This window comes from Leucopleurus acutus (assembly GCF_964270905.1).
Source record: "Leucopleurus acutus genome assembly, chromosome: 11".
Classification (NCBI taxonomy): Eukaryota; Metazoa; Chordata; class Mammalia; order Artiodactyla; family Delphinidae; genus Leucopleurus; species Leucopleurus acutus.
Genome location: NC_139152.1, coordinates 82,829,542 through 82,853,517, shown reverse-complemented (window position 1 = coordinate 82,853,517; position 23,976 = coordinate 82,829,542). Strand labels below are relative to the sequence as shown.

The 23,976-nt window shown below is 41.9% G+C and overlaps 1 protein-coding gene across 3 annotated transcripts in view; it reads right to left on the bottom strand.

Moving 5' to 3' along the window:
* Nucleotides 1-23,765, bottom strand: part of SLC17A8 (solute carrier family 17 member 8) — a gene marked incomplete at both ends in the record, with an annotated part of 49,742 nt that extends 25,977 nt beyond the window's left edge. For 2 of the 3 annotated variants that reach the window (XM_082850063.1, XM_082850065.1), the window contains 2 exons: nt 5,679-5,931; nt 23,665-23,765. In XM_082850063.1, the coding sequence (XP_082706189.1) occupies nt 5,679-5,931; nt 23,665-23,765 (354 nt within the window). Of the gene's footprint in view, nt 1-5,674; nt 5,932-23,664 lie in introns of all 3 variants that reach the window. The other variant, XM_082850064.1, reaches the window with a different exon arrangement.
* Nucleotides 23,766-23,976: the final 211 nt, after the last annotated feature.

The window sequence follows — 23,976 nt, the reverse complement described above, 5'->3', positions numbered from 1 at the left end:
CTAAAGGAAGAAAGGGAGCAAGGCATGCTGTTCATTATCTGAAAAGAAAGCTTTCCAGGCAGAGAAATAGCAAGTGCAAAGGCCCTGAGGTAAGGATGCGTCTTGTGTGTTAGAGGAATGGCAATATGTCAGTAGAACTAGAGGGTAAACATGAGGAAGAGGATAATAGGCATTAACATAAGAGAGTTTCAAATGATGAAGGGCCCTTTAACTTATCATAAGGACCTTGGCTTTTACTCAAAGACAGAGGGAAGCACTGAGTGAAGAGGGACCTGATTTTAAGTCACTTTCCACGTCTTTCCTCTTCTAATCCTTACAACACGTAGAGGTAACTACTATTATCTCATTTTTTATAGAAGAGGAAATTGAGGCTTAGAGAGGTTAATTTACTTGCCCAAGGTCATACAACCAGTTATAAAGAGAGCCAACACCAAGCCCTCTTACCTACTTGACCCCAAAAAACTGTATTCTTTCCATTGCTGCGGAGACTTGACTTTCTCACTGAGAAGTAGAGACTGGACTTCTTTGCCTTCTGTCACAGAATGCCCCAAGAATCCAAGGATCCAAGACAGAGGGCTCCACTTCAACCAGCAGCTAATTGTCAATCACTTGGTCCCTTGCTCATGTCTTTCTCTCTGACGAGATGGTGCTTCTGTCCATTTGAGAAATGATACCTGAAGAAGAGCACTTGTGCCTGCTGAGAACTGACTTTCATTATCTCTTGAGCCCATTACGATCATAATGGCCTCATGTCTGAACTATTATTATAAGCCAAGCACTGTGTCAGGTACTGTGTTAGGCTGAAAAAAAGGGCCCCAAACACTATATGCACAAAATCCCCAGAATCTATGAATGCTGCCTTATTCGAGAAAAGGGTTTTGCTGATGTGATAAAGTCAAGGATCTTGAGATGAGTTTTCCTGGATCATCTATCTGGGCCCTAAATCCAATGATGTGTCCTTGTAAGAGAAAGGCAGGGGGAGATTTGAGACATAAGAGAAGGTACACAGGAAGAAGGCCATGTGAAGACGGAAGCAGAGGTTGGAGTGATGCTGCCACAAGCCAAGGAACGCCTGGAGCCACCAGAAGCTGGAAAAAGCAAGGAAGGATCCTCCCCTAGAGACTCTGGAGGAAGTGTGGACCTGCTGACACTGATTCGGACTTCTGGTCTCCCCAGATATGAGAGACTAAGTTCCTATTGTTTTAAGCCACCATGTTTGTGGTAATTTGTTACAGCAGCCTTAGGAAAGTAATATAGGTATTTAATATATTGGTGCCAGATTATCTCATTTGATCTGTAAAGCAGGCCTTTTATTCCCATTTCACAATAAGGCAATGAGGATTAGCAAAGAATTGCTAGAAATGCCAGTTCCTGGCTCCCTACACATGTTTCCTTCTAAGAGGATTCTCTTCCTCCCCCAGAGCCATGGGCCTCTCCCCTGTGACTGGACACCTGAGTAGAGGGAGCCAAGGCATGGGATGGACTCAGCCCACCTGTCTCTCTCTCTCTCTCTCTCTCTCTCTCTAATCTGAACCCAGAGATTCTAGTTAGACAATACTGAACACTTGAATTGAAACAAGTCCCGCTGGAGTCAGGGCCAAGTAAGTCAGCTCCCCAGCAAGGCAACGGCTCAAAGAACTTCAGCCTCGGAGGGCAGTGAGAAGCCATGGAAAAAGAAAAAAAAAAGAACTCCCCTGGTGGTCCAGTGGTTAAGAATCCGCCTTCCAATGCAGGGGACACGGGTTCGATCCCTGGTCGGGGAACTGAGATCCCACGTGCCATGGGATAACTAAGTCCATGCAACGCAACTACTGAGCCCACGTGCTCGGTAACCCACGCGGCAACTAGAGAGAAGCCCGTGGGCCGCAACAAAGAGCCTGTGTGCAGCAACTAAGACCCGAAGCAGCCAAAAATAAATAAATAGATATTTTTTTAAAAAGGAAAAGGAAAAAACAAAAACAGCAGTCCACGGAGAGACCTGGGAGAATGGAGCAGACTCAGAGAGAAGCAGATGCGAGACACTGCACAGCAAGCAAGTTGGAGACTAAGCTAAGGATTTCCTAGTTCCCATGAGGTCCAGCTCCACTCTGCCCTTCCTGGCTCCTTTTCCTCCCCACAGTAGGGTACAGCCTGGATTTTAGTCCCACCTCAGGCTGGGCTCCCCTGTCCAGGGTGCAGACTGCACAAACATACACAGCAGATTTGCTTTCTGCCCTTCACTTTCGTGAGATCCCCTATAGCCCCACTGTAATTTCCTTCTTAACTTCAGCTGGTTTCCCTGCAATTCTATTCTTTGCAACCAGCAATCCCTGACCAAGACAGAAGGGCAGCTTGCTCAAGGTCCCAGAGCTAATAAACAACAGAGTCAAGTGTGAAACCACGCCTGGCCAATTCCAAAGCCCAATTCTTCTTAACCCTACAGGGCTCATGATTCATGAGAGGGAGTTTGGGATTTTCCTGAGGGTAATGGGAACCAATCTCAAAGGTGCTCACACTTTGGTCATTTATTGCTCACCGCATGCCAGACACTGTTCTAAGTGATTCACGTGTTTTAAAACGCATAATTAGTAAACTAAAAATGATTACTCACACATCAACTAAAACTACCCTTTATACCACTAATAGAATATATGCCATTTATGTGCAAGACCTACCAATTCACACTGCTTACTTCTCTCCCTCTGCTGAAAACGAAGATTTTAGAATACCTCAGTGCAAAATACCTAGTTTTTCTCCCATAAAACCAAACAAACAAATATGCCAGCGATTGAGAGCCTTTTGTAATATGCTTAGTGAAATCTTTGTCCTTGGGTTCAACATGCTCAGATGATTTCTAAGCTTTGTTCTATTTGGATAAGAGAGAAATGGCCTGCTATAAATTGGAACTTCTGAAATGCTACTAAACTCCTAGTTATAAGGCCAGGGAAAATGATGTAAAGCATATTTTAGATCTTAATCAGTTTCTCTGAGACTCCAGAGGGCAAAACCATAGAAACTAGAGAGCACGCACAGCATTGTTCCTTAAGTTTATCAAAATGTCTTTTCCATATACCTCCAAGCAAATTCTGTTGACCTAGGCCTATCTTTTCAGGCAACAAACAACTGCAAACCAGCATATCATTTTGATCCGGGCCTCAGCAGACGAGTTTAATTAGCTGCCCTTGCTCACAAAAGGCTGCCAGAATGCATGTGATACACATCTGCAACCTCACTAATACATATCATTCTTTATTTTTAAAATGCATGACATGCCCCCTCACACCTCTACGGCCCTCCCTCCCCGCCTCAAAATAAACAACCAGGATATCCTTTTAAAACAGATTCAGCTGTGGCATCAAAAAGAGAATGGTTAGAAGAATCTCCATGGTACCCTTTTCTTCTGGCAGAATAATCTCTTAGCTAAAAAGAAAAAGGAAAAAAAAACAATAAACAAAAAACCTGCCGGCCAACTAAAGACTTCTTTTTAATGAATTGAAATCAAATTTTCCCAAACCGGTGCTTGACAGAAACTGTTCCACGTAATGCTGGAACAGTTTCTGTCAAGAGACAGATGTGGCATGAAAGAAAGCATTCTGCAATCAAGTCCAGGAAACAATGCACTCCACAGCTCCCTCTTGGAGATTCTCATAGGACACGACACAGTAAAGGCTCCCAGTTCATGAGACACCTTCTTCACAGCACAGCCTACAGAACAATGATTTCCAGACACCAGTTTGGAAAATTCTGATCTAAATGTTTCCCCAGGGCTCCCCTGGTGGGGCAGTGGTTAAGAATCTGCCTACCAATGCAGGGGACACAGGTTCAAGCCCTGGTCCGGGAAGATCCCACATGCTGTGGAGCCGCTAAATATGTGCACTGCAACTACTGAGCGTGCGCTCTAGAGCCCACGAGCCACAACTACTGAGCCTGTGAGCCACAACTACTGAGCCTGTGTGCCACATTACTGAAGCCCATGCACCTAGAGACCGTGCTCTGCAACGAGAGAAGCCACCGCAATGAGAGGCCTGCACACCGCAACGAAGAGTAGCCCCCGCTCGCTGCAACTAGAGAAAGCCCCCGCACGCAGCAACGAAGACCCAACACAGCCAAAAATAAATAAATTTTAAAAATAAATAAACAAATAAATGTTTCCCCGAATATGGGCAGGGACCAGAGAACTATTAGATGTCTCTCTGCAAACAGATGGATTTCCACATGCGTCACTCCTGTGTGTGTGTTCAATACAATGAAACACATATATGTTGGGTATCCACTGGGCATACATTTTCATTTTATTTTCCCATAATTTCAATCCTTCTCTAGGCCTACCATTTAGAAAACAAACCAGATTTTATCTTTCCAGTGATTCATAAAATCAATACTATTTAAGTGACGTCAGAGTGTTTAAAGCATTTAAGTGCTTATGACTACAACAACCTTTGAACTGGGCCTTCTACTTCCACTCACTCCAGGCCCAATCCACTGGAGATGACTGGCTGGGCAGTGATCATTCTGGAGCATGGATTTGGCCATACCACTTCTTTGCTTAAAGCCCACCCCTATCTCCCCTCACGGCTTACCAGGCTCTGCAAGACCTAACCCCACTTTACTTGCTGCCTCCTTCTCTTGACGCTCACCCCGTGCTTTACCTTTTTACCGGGGTTTCTTAACCTGGAGTCCGTGGATGGAACCATGTGGATCTATGAACTCGAAGGGGAAAAATCAGCATCTTTATTTCCACTAACTAAACTTTAGCATTTCCTGTAATTATGAATGTAGGAAACAAACCCCAGTCATTTATCAGTACCTGTGACTCTGTGATTAGTGGAAATTATAAATATGTTCATATCACACGATGGTTGTTGCTGCTATCTCCAACTATTGCTTCTCCTTCAGACTTCAAAATTACAGTAATTATTAGACCCATTGCTAGAGTTTGTCATCTGACATTTTCATAAAGAAGCCCATATGCTTCTATATCACAAATTCGATTTTTAAATATTTTGGTATCTTTATTTTATTTTATTGTTTTCCTTTATTTTTATTTATTTATTTATTTTATTTTTGGCTGCATTGGTTCTTCGATGCTGCGCGCAGGCTTTTCTCTAGTTGTGGCGAGCGGGGGCTACTCTTCGTTGTGATGTGCGGGCTTCTCATTGCGGTGGCTTCTCTTGTTGCACAGCACGGGCTCTATGTGAATGGGCTTCAGTAGTTGTGGCATGCGGGCTCAGTAGTTGTGGCTCAATGGCTTAGTTGCTCCATGGCATGTGGGATCTTCCCAGACCAGGGCTCGAACCCATGTCCCCTGCATTGGTAGGCAGATTCTTAACCACTGCGCCACCAGGGAAGACCGATATCTGTATTTTAAAATGATGGGTTTTGGGCTTCCCTGGTGACGCAGTTGTTGAGAGTCCGCCTGCCGACGCAGGGGACACGGGTTCGTGCCCCGGTCCGGGAAGATCCCACATGCCGCAGAGCGGCTGGGCCCGTGAGCCATGGCTGCTGAGCCTGCGCGTGCAGAGCCTGTGCTCTGCAACGGGAGAGGCCACAACAGTGAGAGGCCCGCGTACAGCAAAAAAAAAAAAAAAAAACAAATAAAATGATGGGTTTCCTTTATAATCCTATGTGTTTTATTTTAAGAATTTAAAACATTAATACAGCCATGGCTGAAAGAACTCCCACCATAGACAGACACTGACCTGAATTTCCGGTTTTCCATCAACGTATATAGTGTTGTTGTTGACCATTTCCACAATGGCAACTCCAAGGTTGCACCGAATCCCAAAGGAAATGCAGAATCCCAGCCCGCTCATGATGGCAATGATGTAGCGCTTGGGGAGGCCACAGCAGTGGCAGTCACAGAGTGGGGGGCTCTGCTTGGATGTCTGCACTGGCCTTCCTTCTTCATTCAGCTCAATGTTACCTTCTTCCTCACTGGTCCCATCAATTTTCCTACAGTAGAAAAAGAGAGAAAGACCAGGATTACAGAAAAAAACAAAGTGTACTACAAAAAAAGAAAAAGTGTACCAAGAAAGAAAATAGGAAACCCAGAGTAGGATGCAGCCTGCATTTTTTAACATCATCATCATCACTAAAATAAATTATAATGGCTACAATTACTGATATTCTGGATATCATATTCCACCCTTATAGGCATTAAGTTGTTTTAATCTCATAACAACCACATGAGGTAGACCGTGTTATCTTGTCCTTTTCTACATGAGGAAGCTAAGTCATCTATGGTGGGATGCAAGCCCAAGTCCAGAGTTTGTGTCCTCAACAATATGCTTGGGACTTCCCTGGTAATGCCGTGGTTAAGAATCCGCCTGCCAATGCAGGGGACATGGGTTCAAGCCCTGGACCGGGAAGATCCCACATGCCGTGGAGCAACTAAGCCCGTGTGCCACAACTACTGAGCCTGTGCTCTAGAGCCCATGCACCACAACTACTGAGCCTGAATGCCACAACTACTGAAGCCCACGCACCTACAGCCCGTGCTCAGCAACAAAGAGAAGCCACCACATTGAGAAGCTCGTGAACCACAACGAAGAGTAGCCCTCACTCACCACAACTAGAGAAAGCCCACGCACAGCAACGAAGACCCAACCCAGCCAAAAATAAATAAATAAAATAGATAAATTTATTAAAAAATATATATATGCTTTACTGAACTTCCTGCTGAAAGAGTATCCATAGACTTCATCCACATTGCATGACTCAGCTAACTATTATGTTTGACCTTAATTTTAATGTCACTTGAAGCTTGCTAAAAAGATATACAGTAGAAAATTAATGCAGATGTTTTTCTTTCTTCCTCTTTTTCTAAGTCTTAATAAAATATGAGATGGAGGTAGGGAGACACATTTTCTATCACAGCACACAACAAACTGGTTGTGTATCCTTTCTTCCTTAGGTGGTTCTTCTAAGGAGGTGATTCTCTGACAATTTTTAACCAGATGGTAGGATTTCTCACTGAGTTCTATAAATTCAGATTATGGTATATCTATTACAGTAAATTTACTCTCTTCTTTAAAGAAAAGAGTAATTGGGCAAACTGAACACAATCTGTCAATTATAAAAGGAGCTGTATGCATCCTCTCACATATTGTAACCCTTCTGAGGACACCCAATTAAGTTGAAGTCTTTGTAAAAATAAGCAAAGCTTATACATTTTCCTGAGTATCATATTCACTAATAGCTAATACAGACCAGACTGAAACACAAATAATTTGCCCACCAATTCACAGAAGAGATAATCTTGGTAGCTTTTTATGACTCAAGCAAATGAGGTTAAAGCACATGTAGAGAGAAGCAAATGTACTGGATTTAATTCAGTTCATCAACTATTTATTGAGTGCCTACTGTGTGTCAGGCACTGTGCTGAATGTTAGGGAACAATAAAGAAGGGGACATGGTCTCTGCCCTTCTTCAGTTCTTAGGCTGTTTGGAAAGAAAGACACATACACAAGCAGCTATAATTGCTGGATGATGTAGGTTTTGTTGCAATCAAGGTGAAGAGCAATAGTAAAACAGGAAAAAGAGCTTTCATTTTCAATGTGTGAGCTCAGAGTGGTAGCTTAATAAATGTGCAAGAATATGGAAGTAATCAGAAGAGAACTTCAGCAACCTCCCTGTGTACCTATCTACCTACCTGTATTTATGCTAATTTGTTCTTCCTTTGTTCTATGGTTGTCCATGCTTCTAGCTAAGGCCAACCTCTCTCCTTGGGCACTAGATCTCATTGCCTCTCATCTACTCAAGGAAATCCCTACCCCATACTTAATCAATTATTTTTCCTCTCTACTAGATCATTCTTATTGCCTACAAATATGCTCTTATTTGTCCCACATTAAAATTAGAAGCAAAAACACTTTCTCTTTCCACTACTCCCCTATTTCTCACCTTCCTTTTATAAAAAAAGAAAACTTGGAAGTCACTGTCTTCACTTCCCTTTGTCCCATTCTCTCTTGGACCCACTCCAACCAGGTATCCCCCAACCTGTCCACCAAAACTGTTCTTCTTAAGGTCATCAATGCCCTCCACGTGGTTCAACCCAAAGGCTATTTTCAGTCCTCATCTATTCAACCTATCCGCATCACTTGACACTACTGATTATTCTTTCGTCCTTGACTACTTTGTTTCCTTCACAGAAACCACACTCACTTGGTGTTCCTCCTAATTCCCTGACCACTCCTTCTGTTTTATCCCTTAAGCTGATTCCCTACTTCCTCAACCTGTAAACATTTGGATATCCAGGACTCAGTTCATAGATCTCTTTTGTTTTCTATCTATACTTTCTGCCTCTGGGCTACAGATACCATGCATATGCTGACAGATCCCAATTTTCATATCTAGACTTATTTGACATCTTCTTGGACACACGATCAGCATCTCAAACTTAACATATCCAAACTGAGTTCCCCTAAAAGGAATTAATTTCCCATCCCAGGTAATGACAAGTTTGTTCCTTTGGTTGCTCAGGCAAAAAACTTGGTGACATCCTGGATGCATTTCTTCTCCAATCTATGTCCAGTCTAGGAACCAGTGTCCCTTAGTTTTAATTTTTACTCTTCTTTTTACTTAGCTGTGTGACTTTGGTCTAGTTAACCTCTCTGGGCTTCAGTTTTCTCATCTGTAGCCTGAGAATTATAATAATAGTTTCTTCTTCATGGGATTGTTCTTAGGATTGCCATAAGTGAATTATTATATTAGATCATTTAGAACAGAACTTGACACATGTGAAAACTCATATATGCCAGCTATTTTTATTACATTAATCCTCATAACCATTCAATGAGTCCACTCTGCTGGGCTGAGCATTAATGCCATTTATTGCCATTTATATTGATGTCTAAGAGTTATTTGGATCATAAAACTGTTTATAATGTGCAGCCCCAGTGGTCATCATGAATTTCTGGCATCAGAACATATATAATTTGAATAGCATGGAAAACTGATGATCTAATATTGATACATCATTATAATAATATTAATATTCACTAAAACATGGATAATATATAACAACTACACTAATATTTGTATGAAGCAAATTCAGTTCTTTCCCTCTGCCCTTTCCTCTCCCTACACTTTCATATAATGATCTTATTCTATGGTTAGAACAGCTCAGTGAGACAGGAAATCTAATGCTTCCATTTGACACAAATTATAACTGTAGTTCAGAAAGCAAGAGTGGATTGGCCAAGACCACAGAGCCAGTAAAGGGTAGGGGCAAGATGTGAAGCCTTTCTCCTGCCTGTCCAGCCAAGTTCCCTTTCATGTGAGTTTCCCAGCTCACCAGGCTGTGTTCTGTCTCAGTGATCTTCCTGAGTCACCATGGATGACCCAGTAGAGGAGAATATTTAAGAGAAAGGGCTCTGGAATGAGAGAAGCTGAATGCTGTTTCACCCATGTGCCAGTTTTGTGACTTTGGCTCTAAGTTACTTGACCACTTTAAGCCACAATATTCTGGTATTAGTTTGCCAGAGCTGCCATATCAAAGTACCATAGACTGAGTGGTTTAAACAACAAAACTTTATTTTCTCACTGTTCTGGAGGCCAGAAGTCCAAGATTAAGGTATTGCCAAGCTTCCTTCTGAAGCTTCATTCCTTGGCTTGTAGATTTCTGTCTTCTCCTTGTATCTTCACATCATCTTCCCTCTGTGTATATCTGTGTCTCTCTGTGTCCAAATTTCCTCTTCTTATAAGGACACCAGTCACATGGATTAGGGTCCAAACTAATTATCTCATTTTAATGTAATTGTCTCTTTAAAGACCCTATCTCCAAATACATATTCCTCACCAGGGATTAGATGAAGGCTGGGGGCTGCAATTATTGGGATACTACGAATTTCATCTGCTGATGTTTTTATATATATGGTAAGAACTTATTTACTGTGTAGTGTGTTTAAACATTTAAGTTTTATGAGCTAGTTCCTCCTTTAGAAGCTGACTATTCAACTTGTTCACTTTTTCCTTTTTTATAATAATTATCAGGTTATAAAAATAAGTTTATACTTTTGTGTTTAATCTGAAAGTAAGAAGCAGAAAAACTGCCTATAATTGCAATAACATGGAGATAAGTATCAATACTTCAGTGTAATTCCTTCCTATCTTTATTAAAAATAAATAAACTGTTTTCCAACATACACACACAAAAAAAGTACCAGGAATTAGGACTTCAACATACAAATTTGGAGGGGACACAATTCAGTTCATAACAATCACCATCTCTAAAATGGGCTAATGATCATAGCTATGTCATAAGGTTGTTTTAACGATTAAATGATATGATGCATGTAAATTATTTAGTGCAGTGCCTGGTACATAAAAGAGCTTTCTATTAATACATGGTGAGTAGTATTATTATTGCTATTAATAAAATTGTTACCATTCACAAGCTTAGCATCTCTCTATATGCATGCAGATGCTTTGGATGAAAAGTAATACAGACTAACATTCTCAGGCACTGTGGGGTCTTGAGGAGCTTAATTGAAGACAGACCCAGCTGCTGTGCTCTGAGTACACCAGGGCTTTGGCTTGAGGACCACACTGTCACAGGCTGCTCTCCAGCAAGCACGGAGCACAGCAGTGATTTAAGGCAGACCCTTTCCTGCAAGAGGCAGGACTCCCCAGTGGCCTTGCCAAAACTTCCTAGTACCGTGGTGGAGTCTGAGACTCTTCCTACCTAAACTTTCTTCTTTCCCTCTCTCTTATGCAGATAGTGTGGTGGTCTGAATGCTCTCCCAGGCTCCCATAGCTCCTTCCCCTTTTCCCTCAATAAATCTCTTGTGCATCTATTCCAGTTTTAGCATCTGCTTCTTAGAGGAACCAACACAAGCACCCTCTGAGTGCATGGTGCCACCTGGGATGTCCTAAGAGCTTCCAGAGGGAGGACACAACAGCATGGGAGTAGATTTCCTTCAGTTTCAGTTTCTCTTGCCTGAAGTGGCAGCTGAGTCACCAGGCTTCACATGACCATGGGACCAGGAATGAGCATGGGTCAACAACTAGAGGAAGCTCCAGAGTTGTTTGTGACTCCTTTGCACATCCTGGGTGTGGCAGGAGGGGCACCCCTATATCAACTGAAACTTCACTTCTACCAGAGTTAGATTTGATTTGTTTTAAAAACATAAAAATGGTGAGACATTACTTGTACAGCCAAGTTGCTCGGAGAGGAAGATTCCAAACTACCTCACCCTGCTTAATAGAACAAACCAGGCTTTGTGGCAGTCAGTTAACCCAGGTTTGGTTGCAGCTCTGCCACATATATACTAGCTGTGTGACCTTGGGCAAGTAGCTTGGCCTTTCTGAATCTCACATTTCCTCATCCGTAAAATGAATATAATATTTATCTCACAGAGCTGTTGTTCAGATTAAATGAGCCTACAATACCAAGAGGAAAATATTACCACCAGTAAACGGGTAGGTATTGCTTCAGTGTTAGGGACTGTACCATCCCTGATCCTGCCTAAGTGTTTTATACTTTCCTCTATTAGTGCACTTATCACATGGAGTTAGTTATTTGTTGTCATCAGCACAGTAGGTGTGGAGTAAGTATGTGTTGATTTGAGAACATGAATGCATGAAGTTCTCTCCGATAGACTGTGAGCATGTTGAGGGCAGGAGCCATTTCTTCCTCATCTTTATTCCTAGGGCTCAGCATGGTGCCTGGACTCATGAATTCCTAGTCAACTGAATGGAACTGAGGGATCAATTTTGGGCATCACTCCTGACTTACAGCTTTTACAGACAGAGGTAAGCATCTATTCATAGCTGCCCAGGGACAAGCTATTTTTTTTAAAGGGGTTTGGGGTTAAAAGAATAAATGAGAAAAAGGAACTCCCTTCTTACGAAGTAGAGGACTTCAATCCTGCATAAGTGCTGCTTATCATATTTGGTTTTCTATTGATGTTTGCCTGCAGCTGGTCTTTTAGATCAGAGAATCTTCATTCTTTCTAGGGTGACATTCATCGCTGCTGTTTCGCCAAATACAGATAGCTGCAGTCTGTGGGCTGGGCTGCTAGCTCTTTATATACTAGACAAGTACAGGCCCACGGTTCACAAAAACAACTGTCCAGTAAACAGTCAAGCCCCAGGATTATAATTGCTTAAGATATGCTACCTGGCCTTTAAGTACCTGCAGAAGTATACTTCCAATTCAAATGTTCCAGTAATCATTGAGATTTGGTTTTGTTTTGCAGGTAATGAGTTCTATATATGGAGCACAAATTGAGTAGAACTAAAGATCATTTTATGACTTTAAAAAGTTTATTTACTTACTCTTTTTTTCTTTAAAGATTTTTTTTTTTGATGTGAACCATTTTTAAAGTCTTTACTGAATTTGTTACAATATTGCTTCTGTTTTATGTTTTGGTTTTTTGGCCACAAGGCATGTGGGATCTTAACTCCCTGACAAGGGATCAAACCCGGACCCCTGCCTTGGAAGGTGAAGTCTCAACCACTGGACCAGGAGGGAAGTCCCTTTATTTACTTAAATCCTAACCCCCAGCATCTCAGAATGTGACTGTATTTGGAGAAAGGGCCTTTAAAGAGGTAATTAACATTAAATAAGGGCCCATATGGGTGGGCCCTAATCCAATATGACTTGTGTCATTACAAGAGGAGGAAACCTGGACACACAAAGAGACACCAGGAGAGCACATCACCAGAGTAAAGGTCCTGTGAGGACACAGAAAGAAGGCAGCCATCTACAAGCCAAGAGGAGAGGCCTCAGAGGAAACCAAGCCTGCCAACACCTTGATTTTGGAGCTCCAGCTTCCAAAACTGTGAGAAAATAAGTTTCTACCCAGTCTGTGGCACTTTGTTTTGGCAACCAGAGCAGACTAATACAGTATTCTAATTTGCCTTCCAAAGGCTCACATTTACATTAGGTTGTTTTTCACATAATCATCCAGCCGCTACTCTACTGGAAGAAGGAAGTTGAAGGATATTGACTACCTTCTACACTGCAGGCACCCCATAAGAGAGAGAGAGGGAGAGGTCTTCAAAACAATCTTGAGAAGTAGGATTTATCCCCATCTTACAGCTCAGAAGACCAAAACTCAAAAAACAAACAAACAAAAAACCTTGCCCAGGAGTCACCCAGTGGCAGTGCGTGAGGTGAAAACATAATCCAGATTTGATATCAAGCCTGCTCCTACATAGGAACTAATCAGAAAGCACCTTAAAAATATTAAGTGCGTCACCTAAATAGATGTGTTTTAAAGGTTCTAGAGAAGCAGTACTGAAGAGGGATTAAGAGAAATACTGTATGATATCACTTACATGTGGAATCTAAAAAATACAACAAACTAGTGAATAAAACAAAGAAGCAGCAGACTCACGGATACAGAGAACAAACTAGTAGTTCCAGTGGGGAGAGGGAAAGGGGGAGGGGAAATATAGGGGTAGAGGGAAAGAAGGGATATTATGGGATTATATGAAATCATGTGTGTGAAACTTTTGAAAATTATAAAGCACAGTAGAATTTAAAGAATTTTTCATTTAGTTAAAAAAATCAATTAAAAAAAAGAGACAGGGGCTTCCCTGGTGGCGCAGTGGTTGAGAGCCCGCCTACCGATGCAGGGGACACGGGCTCGTGCCCCGGTCCAGGAAGATCCCACATGCCGCGGAGCGGCTAGGCCCGTGAGCCATGGCCGCTGAGCCTGTGCATCTGGAGCCTGTGCTCCGCAATGGGAGAGACCACAACAGTGAGAGGCCTGTATACCACAAAAAAAAAGAGGCAGAACATGCTCTGTAGTCAGGCAGTCCTTGTTCAAAGCTGAGTCTGGTGTTTATTAGCTGTGTAACCTTGAGCAAGTTACTTAACCTAACTGAGCCTCAGTTCCATGAATGGAGGATAGAACTCTTGTGAGCACTAAATAAGATAAAGTTTATAAAGCACTTGATAAATAATCGATAAATGGAAACTTCCAAAGGAAGGAGGAGGACTTAAAGTCTGACTCCCAGAGCTAGGTTAGGATTTGAAATGGGATCTCATCAGTGTGACTTTCAGTGCTCCAGATTCCAAAGGATCTCAAGAAAATGCACCTGGTCAACTCCCACCCAGCCAATACTCTCACAGTACCTGTTTTGGTGTATTTTTTAAAGATATTATTTGCCTCTTCCAGTAGACTATAAACTCATAAAATCAGGAACCAAGTATCCCTAGTACCCAGCATAGTTCCACAGATTTTGAGGTGTTAACCTCTGCTGTTTTTGTTTTCCTCCTGGAGTTTCCCGTCCCCTCATAAAAGCAGAGAGTCAGTACGCCTTACCCAATCAGGGAATGATAAGAAGGGGATAAAGATGGTGGGGCAGGAGGATGTGGAACTCGCCCCCCGCCGCCACCTTATCCCATGAACATGTCATAAATACATCTACATGTGGAACAATTCTCACAGGAAACTGGCAGAAAGACTCCTATACAACCAAGGCTGAAAGAAAGATCCACATAGGATCGAGTAGCAAGGGAAGACAAGTGATCACGTCAAGACCTGTGACCCAGGGAGGGGACTCAGAGGAAAAGGGAGATCACACAGGCAGACATATTGGGTGCCCCAGTCCTGGAGTCCAACACAGGGAAGACAAGTCTTCTTGGCTGGTTGGAGGTCCAGTGGGAAAATGGACAGCAGGGAAAAAAGACTTAGACTCTATGCTTGCTTATTCCAAAAGCCTAAGCTACAGTGACGAAGCAACAGCCCAATGGCCACGTCTGGCCCATAGACATGTTTTTTGTATGGTATGATGCATGTATAGAGTTTTGGGGTTTTTTTCCAGAATTTGGATGAATTGCCAGAGTTTAAAAGTCAGGAGATTGCTCCAAAAACAAACAAACAAAAACGCTTGGATTTCTGGCTTATTTTGAAAACTGACAGTCTGGAATTATTAGGTCCACATTCTCTCATGGCTATAATTGACTCTCCTTTTAACTACAGTCCCCACCACTCTCTACTGTCACCCCAACACTGAGCTCAGTTGCCATTTAACGTTACACCAGCACTGTTGCTTTCCTTAAAGTTAAGAGGAAAGGAAAACATGTTTTGTACTCATATCTCTATCAGAAGAAGAAAAATAAAAACTAGACTATGAACAATCATAAGAAGTAGACAACCATCATTTATGGTTGCCTAATGTCTAACTGCCACTTGATATTTTGAGCTCTGTCTTACCAGCAGAGAAAACTACTTTTCCTATGCTCTCTTGTAGCTATGATGCTAGCTATGACACAGACTCTGCCAAATCAGAAGTGTGTGTGTGAGATTTAGGTGCCAAAGGAAGTAACAAGAGGAGGATGCAGTATGCAGGGGAAATGGCAATGCAAATGGTGACACATGCAATGGTGGAGGCAGCTGGTTCCTCTGTGACTCTGTGGCAGAATTCTGGAACATAATTAGTACCTAGAGACAAGCATTGGTAGTGGCTTTGTTTTATCTAGAACATTCTAGTGATATGACATAATATGTTCTCTGTTGCCTTTTTACTGCAGGTAGAGTGTCCAGATCTGGTCCTCCCAAGGAATCTGAAAGCTTACTAACATGCTTTACTAAATTTCATTCCACCTCAGCTAGAGTGGATTCTCTTGACTGCAATGAAGAACTTTGAATGACACCGCATAGTTCTTTGTGGAAGTAGAGACTATTTCTGTGTGTTGGCATCTAAAATGTGTCTTTGTCATAAAATACAATGTGGCCTGCTTCACTCTATAGGTACTGAGTCTATGGTCCTAGCACTAACCTTGAAGAAGCACTTAGAGGACTTGGTTATTGTAAAGATATATGTGGGAAATTGGGGAAAGAGAAAATAAGCCCTAGATAAGGAAATCTACTGCCAGACTAGGAGAAGATAAGAGATGGTTAGAAGAGAGAGGCTAAGGGTCTAAAAGCTGAAGGGTCCTGTGTCCTGCTGCTTGGAAAGACCCCTGAGGTGGGGAGTCCTTAAGAGAATGTTGTTCTAGGAAGCAAACCCTAAGAATGAGATCTTAGAGTTTGATAGCTCACTAACTGGTTGGGAGTGAGGACCCCAACACTGGTGGTAGGTGAGTGTTGATAGTTCCCAGTATGCGGTACCAGTGCAAATGCTGAGACTTTCAGCTGTGGTGAACTGGGCTGGGATACAGGTGGAAGGGGATGCAGTGGTTCACGCAATATCTCTGGTACTTGGGAGGTATAGGAGAAATAGCAATTTCTCCACAGAGTTGAGTGGCTATTGTTAAATGCTGCTGATGCTCTGAAGAAAGAAAATAACAGGATTGGGGCAATCAATTACCAATTTAAAAGAAAAAGTGAGCATCTGTCACTTCCTTGTCAGCCTTTAAAGAGACCCTCATCTCCTGCAGTTGGAGGGCAGACATAATTGAAGATCAGGCACAAGACTTCATTGTAAAAATGGCAGAATCCCCTCTGGGTGTGGGCTGGACTTAGTGACTTGCTTCCAAAGAATAGAGCATGGAAAGAGAAGATACCTGGCAAACACTTCCTTAGCCAAGCAATCAAGGTTAGCATCACTAGTGATAAGTTATGTTGATACAACGTACCCCTCCCCCAGATGATGTGATGAGAAAAGCATTTCGCCTTTGTAGCGTTCTTCCTAAAAACTCACAATCCTAGTCTAATCATGAGAGAAATATCAGACAGCTCAAACTGAGGAACATTCAACAAAATACCCAACCAGTATTCCTCAAAACCGTTCAAGTCACGAAAAACAAGAAAAGGCTGAGAAAGAGTCACAGATCAGAGGAGACATGATGACTAAGAGCAGTGTGGTATCCTGGATTGGATCCTGGAACAGGAAAAAAGACATTAATGGAAAAACTAATGAAATTTTAATGAAGTGTTGGAGTTGAATTAGTAATACACCAATGTTGGTGTCTTAGTTTTGACAACCGTTCTATAATAATGTAAGATGTTAATATTAGAGGAAACCAAGTAAGGAGTAAATAGAAAAGCTCTGTACTATATTTGCAACTTTCCTGTGAATCTAAAATTATTCCAAAACAAAAGCTTAGTTTAAAAAAAAAATAGCAGAACTCCAGAGAAGGTAGAATTCTGAGGCTGGGGAGGTCTCTTACACCCAAGCTGAGATCCTGATAAGAAATGGCACCCTAAGAACTTGGGATGCTAGGATACCCGAGTGCTGGGTTAAAGGGTAGATGCACTTGAACATCTAAAGCCCTAGATTCCTCTGAACCCTCTGGACCTGCAGATGCAGCCATGCTTCTTTTTGGAAGACAGATGTCCCTCCTCCTTTTACTTGAAAACTAGCCTCAAACGGAGCAGGTGATTTATGAGATGATGCTGATGCTCTTCAAGATCTGCTCCCACCTCCCTTTCTGACCACCAGACCGATAATTAGCACCGAGTCCCAGGCTGGAAAAGATTAGGCAAATATTGGGTGTGCCTGCCAATGAAGGGAGGGGTTATACACCAAGAAACAAGCAGGATCTGACTAACATTTACCAGCAGGAAGCAGAAAAGTATGCCTGGGGATGGTTTCTGAACGTGCTGGCTCTGAGGGAGATGTAGGGGTAATAAAATTGGATCAGGAAGAGTTTGTCAATACGAAGGTTAGGTTGAATTATGTTGCCCTCAAAGGATAAGTTCAAGTCCTGACTCCTGATACCTGTGAACCCGACCTTACTTGGAAATGGGTTCTTTGAAGATGTAATCAAGTTAAAACAAGGTCACACTGGATTACTGCAGACCCTAATCCAATGACGGGTGTCCCTATAAAAAGAGGGAGCTTTGAACACATAGACAGAGAAACCCAGGGGGAGAAGGCCATTTGACCACAGAGGCAGAGACTGGAGTGATGTGTCTACAAGCCGAGGAAGGCCAAGGATTCACCAGCAACCACCAGAAGCGAGGAAGAGGCAAAGATGAATCCTCCTTCAGAGCCTTCGGAGAGAGCGTGGCCCTGCTGACAGCTTGAGTCTGGGCTTCCAGAACTGTGAGAGAATAACTTGGAGCTACCAAGTTTGTGGTGTTTTGTTACAGCAGCCCTAGGAGACTAATGCAGGGGGCATTCCCCCATGACACAGGATTTAACATCCTGGCAAAGGCCAAGAAAATGACTCCAATGAGCTCTTAGTGTGGCTCTCGGAAGCTTAGACAAAGTAGAGATGCCAAGAGGAGGCTGATGACTTTAAAAACATAATTGTGCATTAATTTCTAGTAATCAGTGCATTGTGGTCAGAGATTAGGGCCGCTATGATTTTTTAAATAACTTGAGAGCTTCTTGGGGTTCAGTAATTGAGCAGAGCACATCTTTGAAGTAGATTTGACTATCAGTGACTTCCTCCTTTCAGTCTGACCATGAGTGAATTCCCCCTGTGAACAAGAACCCGAGGAAGCCAATTTATGGCAAAGGAGGTATCTCAGAGGTACGTGACAATGGGATCCACTGGCTCTACCACATAACCCCCACCTTCCAGGAGCTGGCTACTTGCCAGAGCTGAGGAAGCCTCTTAAAGAAGCAGCTGAGGCATCAGCTTAGAGATAAATTTCTGTGAGGATAGGGTGCTGCCCTTCTGGGTGCAGTATATTCCATAAACCAACAATTATTGTATGGTACTCTGCCCCCAATAGGTAGAATACATGGGTCTGAGAAACAAGGGGTTAGAAGCAGGGGTGGCCCCACTAACCATCATTCCCGGTAACCCACTTGAGGGCTACCTCATCTCTTCAACTTTAGGCTCTGTGGATCCAGAAGTCCTAATCCCGAAGAAGAATTCTTCCACTTGGGAATACAATGAAAATCCCATTAAGTATATGGCTGTGACTGCTGCCCAGTCATGTTGGGGTCCTCACTCCAAGAGCAAAAGGGAAGGCCAGGGGTCACCACTGTAGCTAAGGGAAATTGGTCCTGATCCGCAGGATGAGTTAGGACCATTGCTTCATCATAGGAGCAAGAAGACATATGTTTGGCATTCAGGGCATGCACTAAGACATCTCCTGATATTGCCTTGTCCAGTGTAACTCAAATACAGCAACCATAACTGGTAAGGGTATGTTAACCAGGGCATTAGACCCCTCAGGGATTGAGGACTGGATCAACCCACAAGGCAAGTTAACAGAAGTGAGGGGACTCGAGAACGGGTGGGAAGGAAGGACCAGCCAGAGCAAAGAGAGCTAGTGCATCCCACCAACTCTTCTCCTGAAGGTTCCTCAGGAATTATGACCACAGAGTCTTGGAGAAGCTGGACCTGGATGGAGTGAACTGAATGTGAGAAGCAAGTGGATCTGTATGGTGCAATGAGTGCACAGCCCAGGTCCCTTTTCTCAAGCCAGCACACTTCTACAGCTGCTAATCACTTGCAACTGCTCACTTCTTAGGAGAACTGCCCACCACTACATGGCCTCCATTATAAACCTCCATCCCTGCTGGGGAACCCACAGTCAATGACTGACTAATGCAGAGACATAAAAGATTGGTCCCTTTGCTCAAAGGGACAACCCAGTGCCAGTTATGCCCCAGAGCTTTCCACTGTGACCTGGCCCCTGTGCGTTACCTGAGATCATATCTCTGCTTCATTTTCTCCTTTCCTATCCTGCTTTACTCCCTCTCTCCCAATTTTTCCAGGAAGAGCTCTCCTCAATAAATCACGTCCAGACACACACATCCCAATGTTCACTGCAGCACTATTTACAATAGCCAGGTCATGGAAGCAACCTAAATGTCCATCAACAGAGGAATGGATAAAGAAGATGTGATACATATATACAATGGAATATTACTCAGCCATGAAAAGGAACGAAAGTGGGTCATTTGTAGAGACGTGGATGGACCTAGAGACTGTCATACCAAGTGAAGTAAGTCATAAGGAGAAAAACAAATATCATATATTAACACACATATGTAGAATCTAGAAAAATGGTATAGATGATCTTATTTGCAAAGCAGAAATAGAGACACAGACGTAGAGTACAAACGTATGGATACCAAGGGGGAAGGGGTGGTGGTGGCATGAATTGGGATTGACATATACACATTATTGATGCTATGTATAAAATAGATAACTAACCTACTGTAAAGCACAGGGAATTCTACTCTATGCTATGTGGTGACCTAAATGGGAAGGAAATCTAAAAAAGAGGGGATATATGTATACGTATAGCTGATTCACTTCACTGTATAGTATAAACTAACACAACATTGTAAAGCAACTATACTCCCATAAAAATTAATTCAAAGGAAAAAACAAAAGCTGGCACAGGAACGGGTCCAGGGAGCTCCAGTAAGAGTGCAGAGTGTGGCTGGAGTGGGGTGAGGCAGGCAGTGAAGGTCAGAGATGAAGTCAGATTTCTCAAAGTCCTACAGATCATGTAGGACCTTGAAGGCCATTGAAAGGACACTGGCTTTCACTCTTAGTGAGGTGGGAAACTGGGTGAGGGGCAGGCCTTAGTGGTGAGCAGGGGAGAGATGCTATCTGTTTTAATAGAATCACCCTGACTGCAACCATGGGAGCAAGCTACCTGAGGTTGTGCAGGCAGAAAGTAAATGATGTCACGGCAATTGGAATCCAGGATCACCTGATCTCAGAGCCTGGTCTCACAGACTAGCCTTTGTCTATGGAGCAGACAGTGCACGGCTGGTACATACATTCAATACACAACTGCTGAATGCTGAAGATGTACACAATACAGGGATTGGTACCATCACTTTAAAGGGGAGATATGAACACCTAAAAGGAGACCAGACTCTCGCTCAGTCTCCCTTGGGGAAAGCCTTCCATACTATAGCTAATTAGGATAAAAGCGCATGCTTGCCTGAAGATCCAGAGGTTCCTGGCTACTTTGCAGCCCAAGTAAGTCCCTAAGCCTAAGTGAGTGGTTAAATTTCAAGACAGCAAGTGGGAAGAGCGGACAGTTGATTAGAGTGCAGCATAGTGTAATGATTAAGAATGGTGGGCAGAAATGTCTGGTCTGAAACCCAGCTCTGCCACTTATAAGCGGTGGGCAATTTACTTAACCTCTCTGTGCCTCAGTTTTCTCATCTGTAAAACCGTGATTATAATCGGCCCTACCTCACAGGATTGTTAATAGAACTAAATAATTTTACGGTACCTGGAACATACTAAGTGTTTATTATTATCATTTATTACACATAAGCAATTAGAGGGTACTCATATTATCATCTAAGTTGGAAAAAATCTGTATATCAGTTTTTGGACATGAATTTCCAAATGTAATGCTGTCTATCTGTTCCAATACTGGACGGTAAGTGAATGCATCATCTTTCTTCCTACATTTGAAAAATATTATTGTACCTTTAGCTGATGAATTGTTCAGCTGCTTCTTATCAATGACTGTCTTTAGAAAGATTAATAATGCCTGGCTCTAATCAGCCCCATGTGCAAACTTCAGATGCTTTCCTGTGCATCTGCCACTCCCCTGAACAAGAGGAACACTCCGTGATCAAAAAACATCTAAAAATGCCATCTAGATGATGATCTCAGCCTTAAACATTATTAGACATTTATGATTTATACTGATCGCTAAGTTAGAAAGTTGGGATTTCTAACTTCCCAATATTCCTGCCCCTTACAAAACAGAAAACAGTTCTTTAAGGTCTTTCTTTTTTTTTTTCCACATTGGATTCCGTCAACTGGTTTTATGTAAAAATCAATGAGGGGAGGGAATGTCCATTACATGCCAGGCTCTGGGCAAGGCACTTTATATATAATTATCTTATAGACTTGAGGTTAACACCAAGTGCGTGGCAGAGTTGTTTTTGTTGGAGGAGCCCTAATTCTGGAGCATTGCTCAAAGACCACTAGAGCTGAGGATCCGTCAACTTAGATCGACGGCCAATTAATGCCTTTTTTCCCCCTTCCTTTGCCAATCGTGTCTCTCTAGGGATCAGTGAAAGAAGAGGTGCGAGTTTGGCTTTATTTATTCTAAAAACATTCATTCTACAATTATGACAACAATGATAGTATCTAGCATTCATTTAGTGTATTCTCTGTCTCCAGAACTGGGCTAGCTGCTTTTTTATTGTTCCATGATGCAGTTCTGAGGAAACTCTTCGGAGTCCTAGACACATAACTTAATTTGGTGTTGAGGTCACACAACTTGGAAATTACTAATTTTGTTATATCCCTAAGTAAACCAATCTGGTAAACAAAAGGATCTTCAAGTTTGGATCATCCAATCAAACACAGTAAAACCAGCATTTAGGATAAGTCCCTTACTGAAAAAAGTGATTAAATTTTAAAAGACAAAGTTGGAGAAGAACATTCCTAAGTACTTTTGGTTGAGTATTTTATAAACTAAGGCACAGAGTTTGGTGATTGTAATGGTGACTAGTCCAAAGTCGTGGGTTTTATTCCTGACTTTGTCAGATTCCTTTGTCATCACTTGAATATGCCAATTAAGCCACTGTGCCTTCCTTTTGCATTTTTAATCAAATGAACACCACCATACGATGTTACCTGGGAGTGCTCAATGGAAGGATAAAACACTCTTAAAAGAATAGGTTATTGTAATCATTTCCTATGTTTGGCTGGTTTATCCTGCTGTCACTGAGGTAGGTTTTCATCTATACATGATAATTCAGTGTAGTTCTGATGGAAAGTTTTTTGTTTTTAATTACCAAAATAATAAGGTGCCCAACCCAATTCTCCTGCTAAGCTCATCAAGAGTGATACAATGGAAAATTTAACACTGACAGGAGGCCCTGTGTTATAAAATACAAGAAGTGGAATGAATCTCAGTGTGCCTAGAAATAGTCCTTCAAATGTTTTTAAATTTAACAGAAAACATAGATAGAAAAGTTAAAAGGAGATGCTAGGTGGCATTTTTCACTTACCAGGATTAGAAATAATCATAAAAAACTTATCAAGGATATTTTCACATTTATTTATGTCAGAGAGATTAAAGGAGTCATTTTACCTTGCACATAAGGACTGCTTATTAATTCATCTATAAGACCTAGGAAGGCATTTACTATGTCTACTATTAAAAATCACAAATTAAAATATCACATCATTTCATTCATTTATGGCAAACTCTCTTCCAATGGTAATATATTTTACTTTTTAAAAAAAGATTTATTTTTTGGTTTGGACAAAAACATTCAATTCAATGATAGTACTTAACACTTTCCCACTTAATCATGTAAGATTTTCTGCTTTAAATACTAATTTTTTAAGTTACTTTCTTCACACCATTGTGTAATTATCTTTCTCTTTGAAAACTACCCAATCAAGAACCACTTTATAGTTTATATTACAAGCTACACAATTTGCAAATACCTAATTTTCATTTATAGTGAAAAATGAAGTGAAAACTTCTTAAAAATTATTTCAGCTCAGAGCATAACCATATAAAGTGATTCCTGATTTTGTTATTAGTATTGAATTAACATGAAACATTATCTCCCTAAATCTTTTCTAATTCAATGCCAAACACACAATAATGCAATATTACCATCTCCAATAAGTGCTAATCCTACTGTATAAGCAGAATGTTTGTCTTGATGTTTTCCTAATTCAACCTTATCGTTTTGATGCATCCTTTCCTCTAGGCACATAGTCTGTTGGAGCAAGAAGGGGCTCCAGAAGCCCTTTAATCTGACCCACTCACTCCTTTTTTAAATGTGGTTTTAAAATCATGAGGCACACTCTTTCAAACACCAGCAATGTGAAGCTACTCAGAAAGAAACCTAAAGTTTGCATTCAAACTTTACCTTTGTAAAATCCCCAACGAATCCCCCACAGCATTCTTCACTCCTTCCTTTCCAGGTTTCAGAAATTTTTCTTTGAAGGTATCAAATGCTTTAAAAGGCATTTTGAAAAGGGGGTATCTCCAAGCCGTCAACAGTCAGTCTCGGAAATTGTCATCCTTTCTCATTTCCAGCGTGGGGACCACTCTGCTTTCCTCGATGAACACCTGGAAGTCAGTTCTCATACAGGTGACTACTAAAAATCAAAAAGAAGGTGAAACCCAGCCCAGATCTTTCAAGATGAGACAACACCTCCTGCCAAAAAAAGGAGAGGCC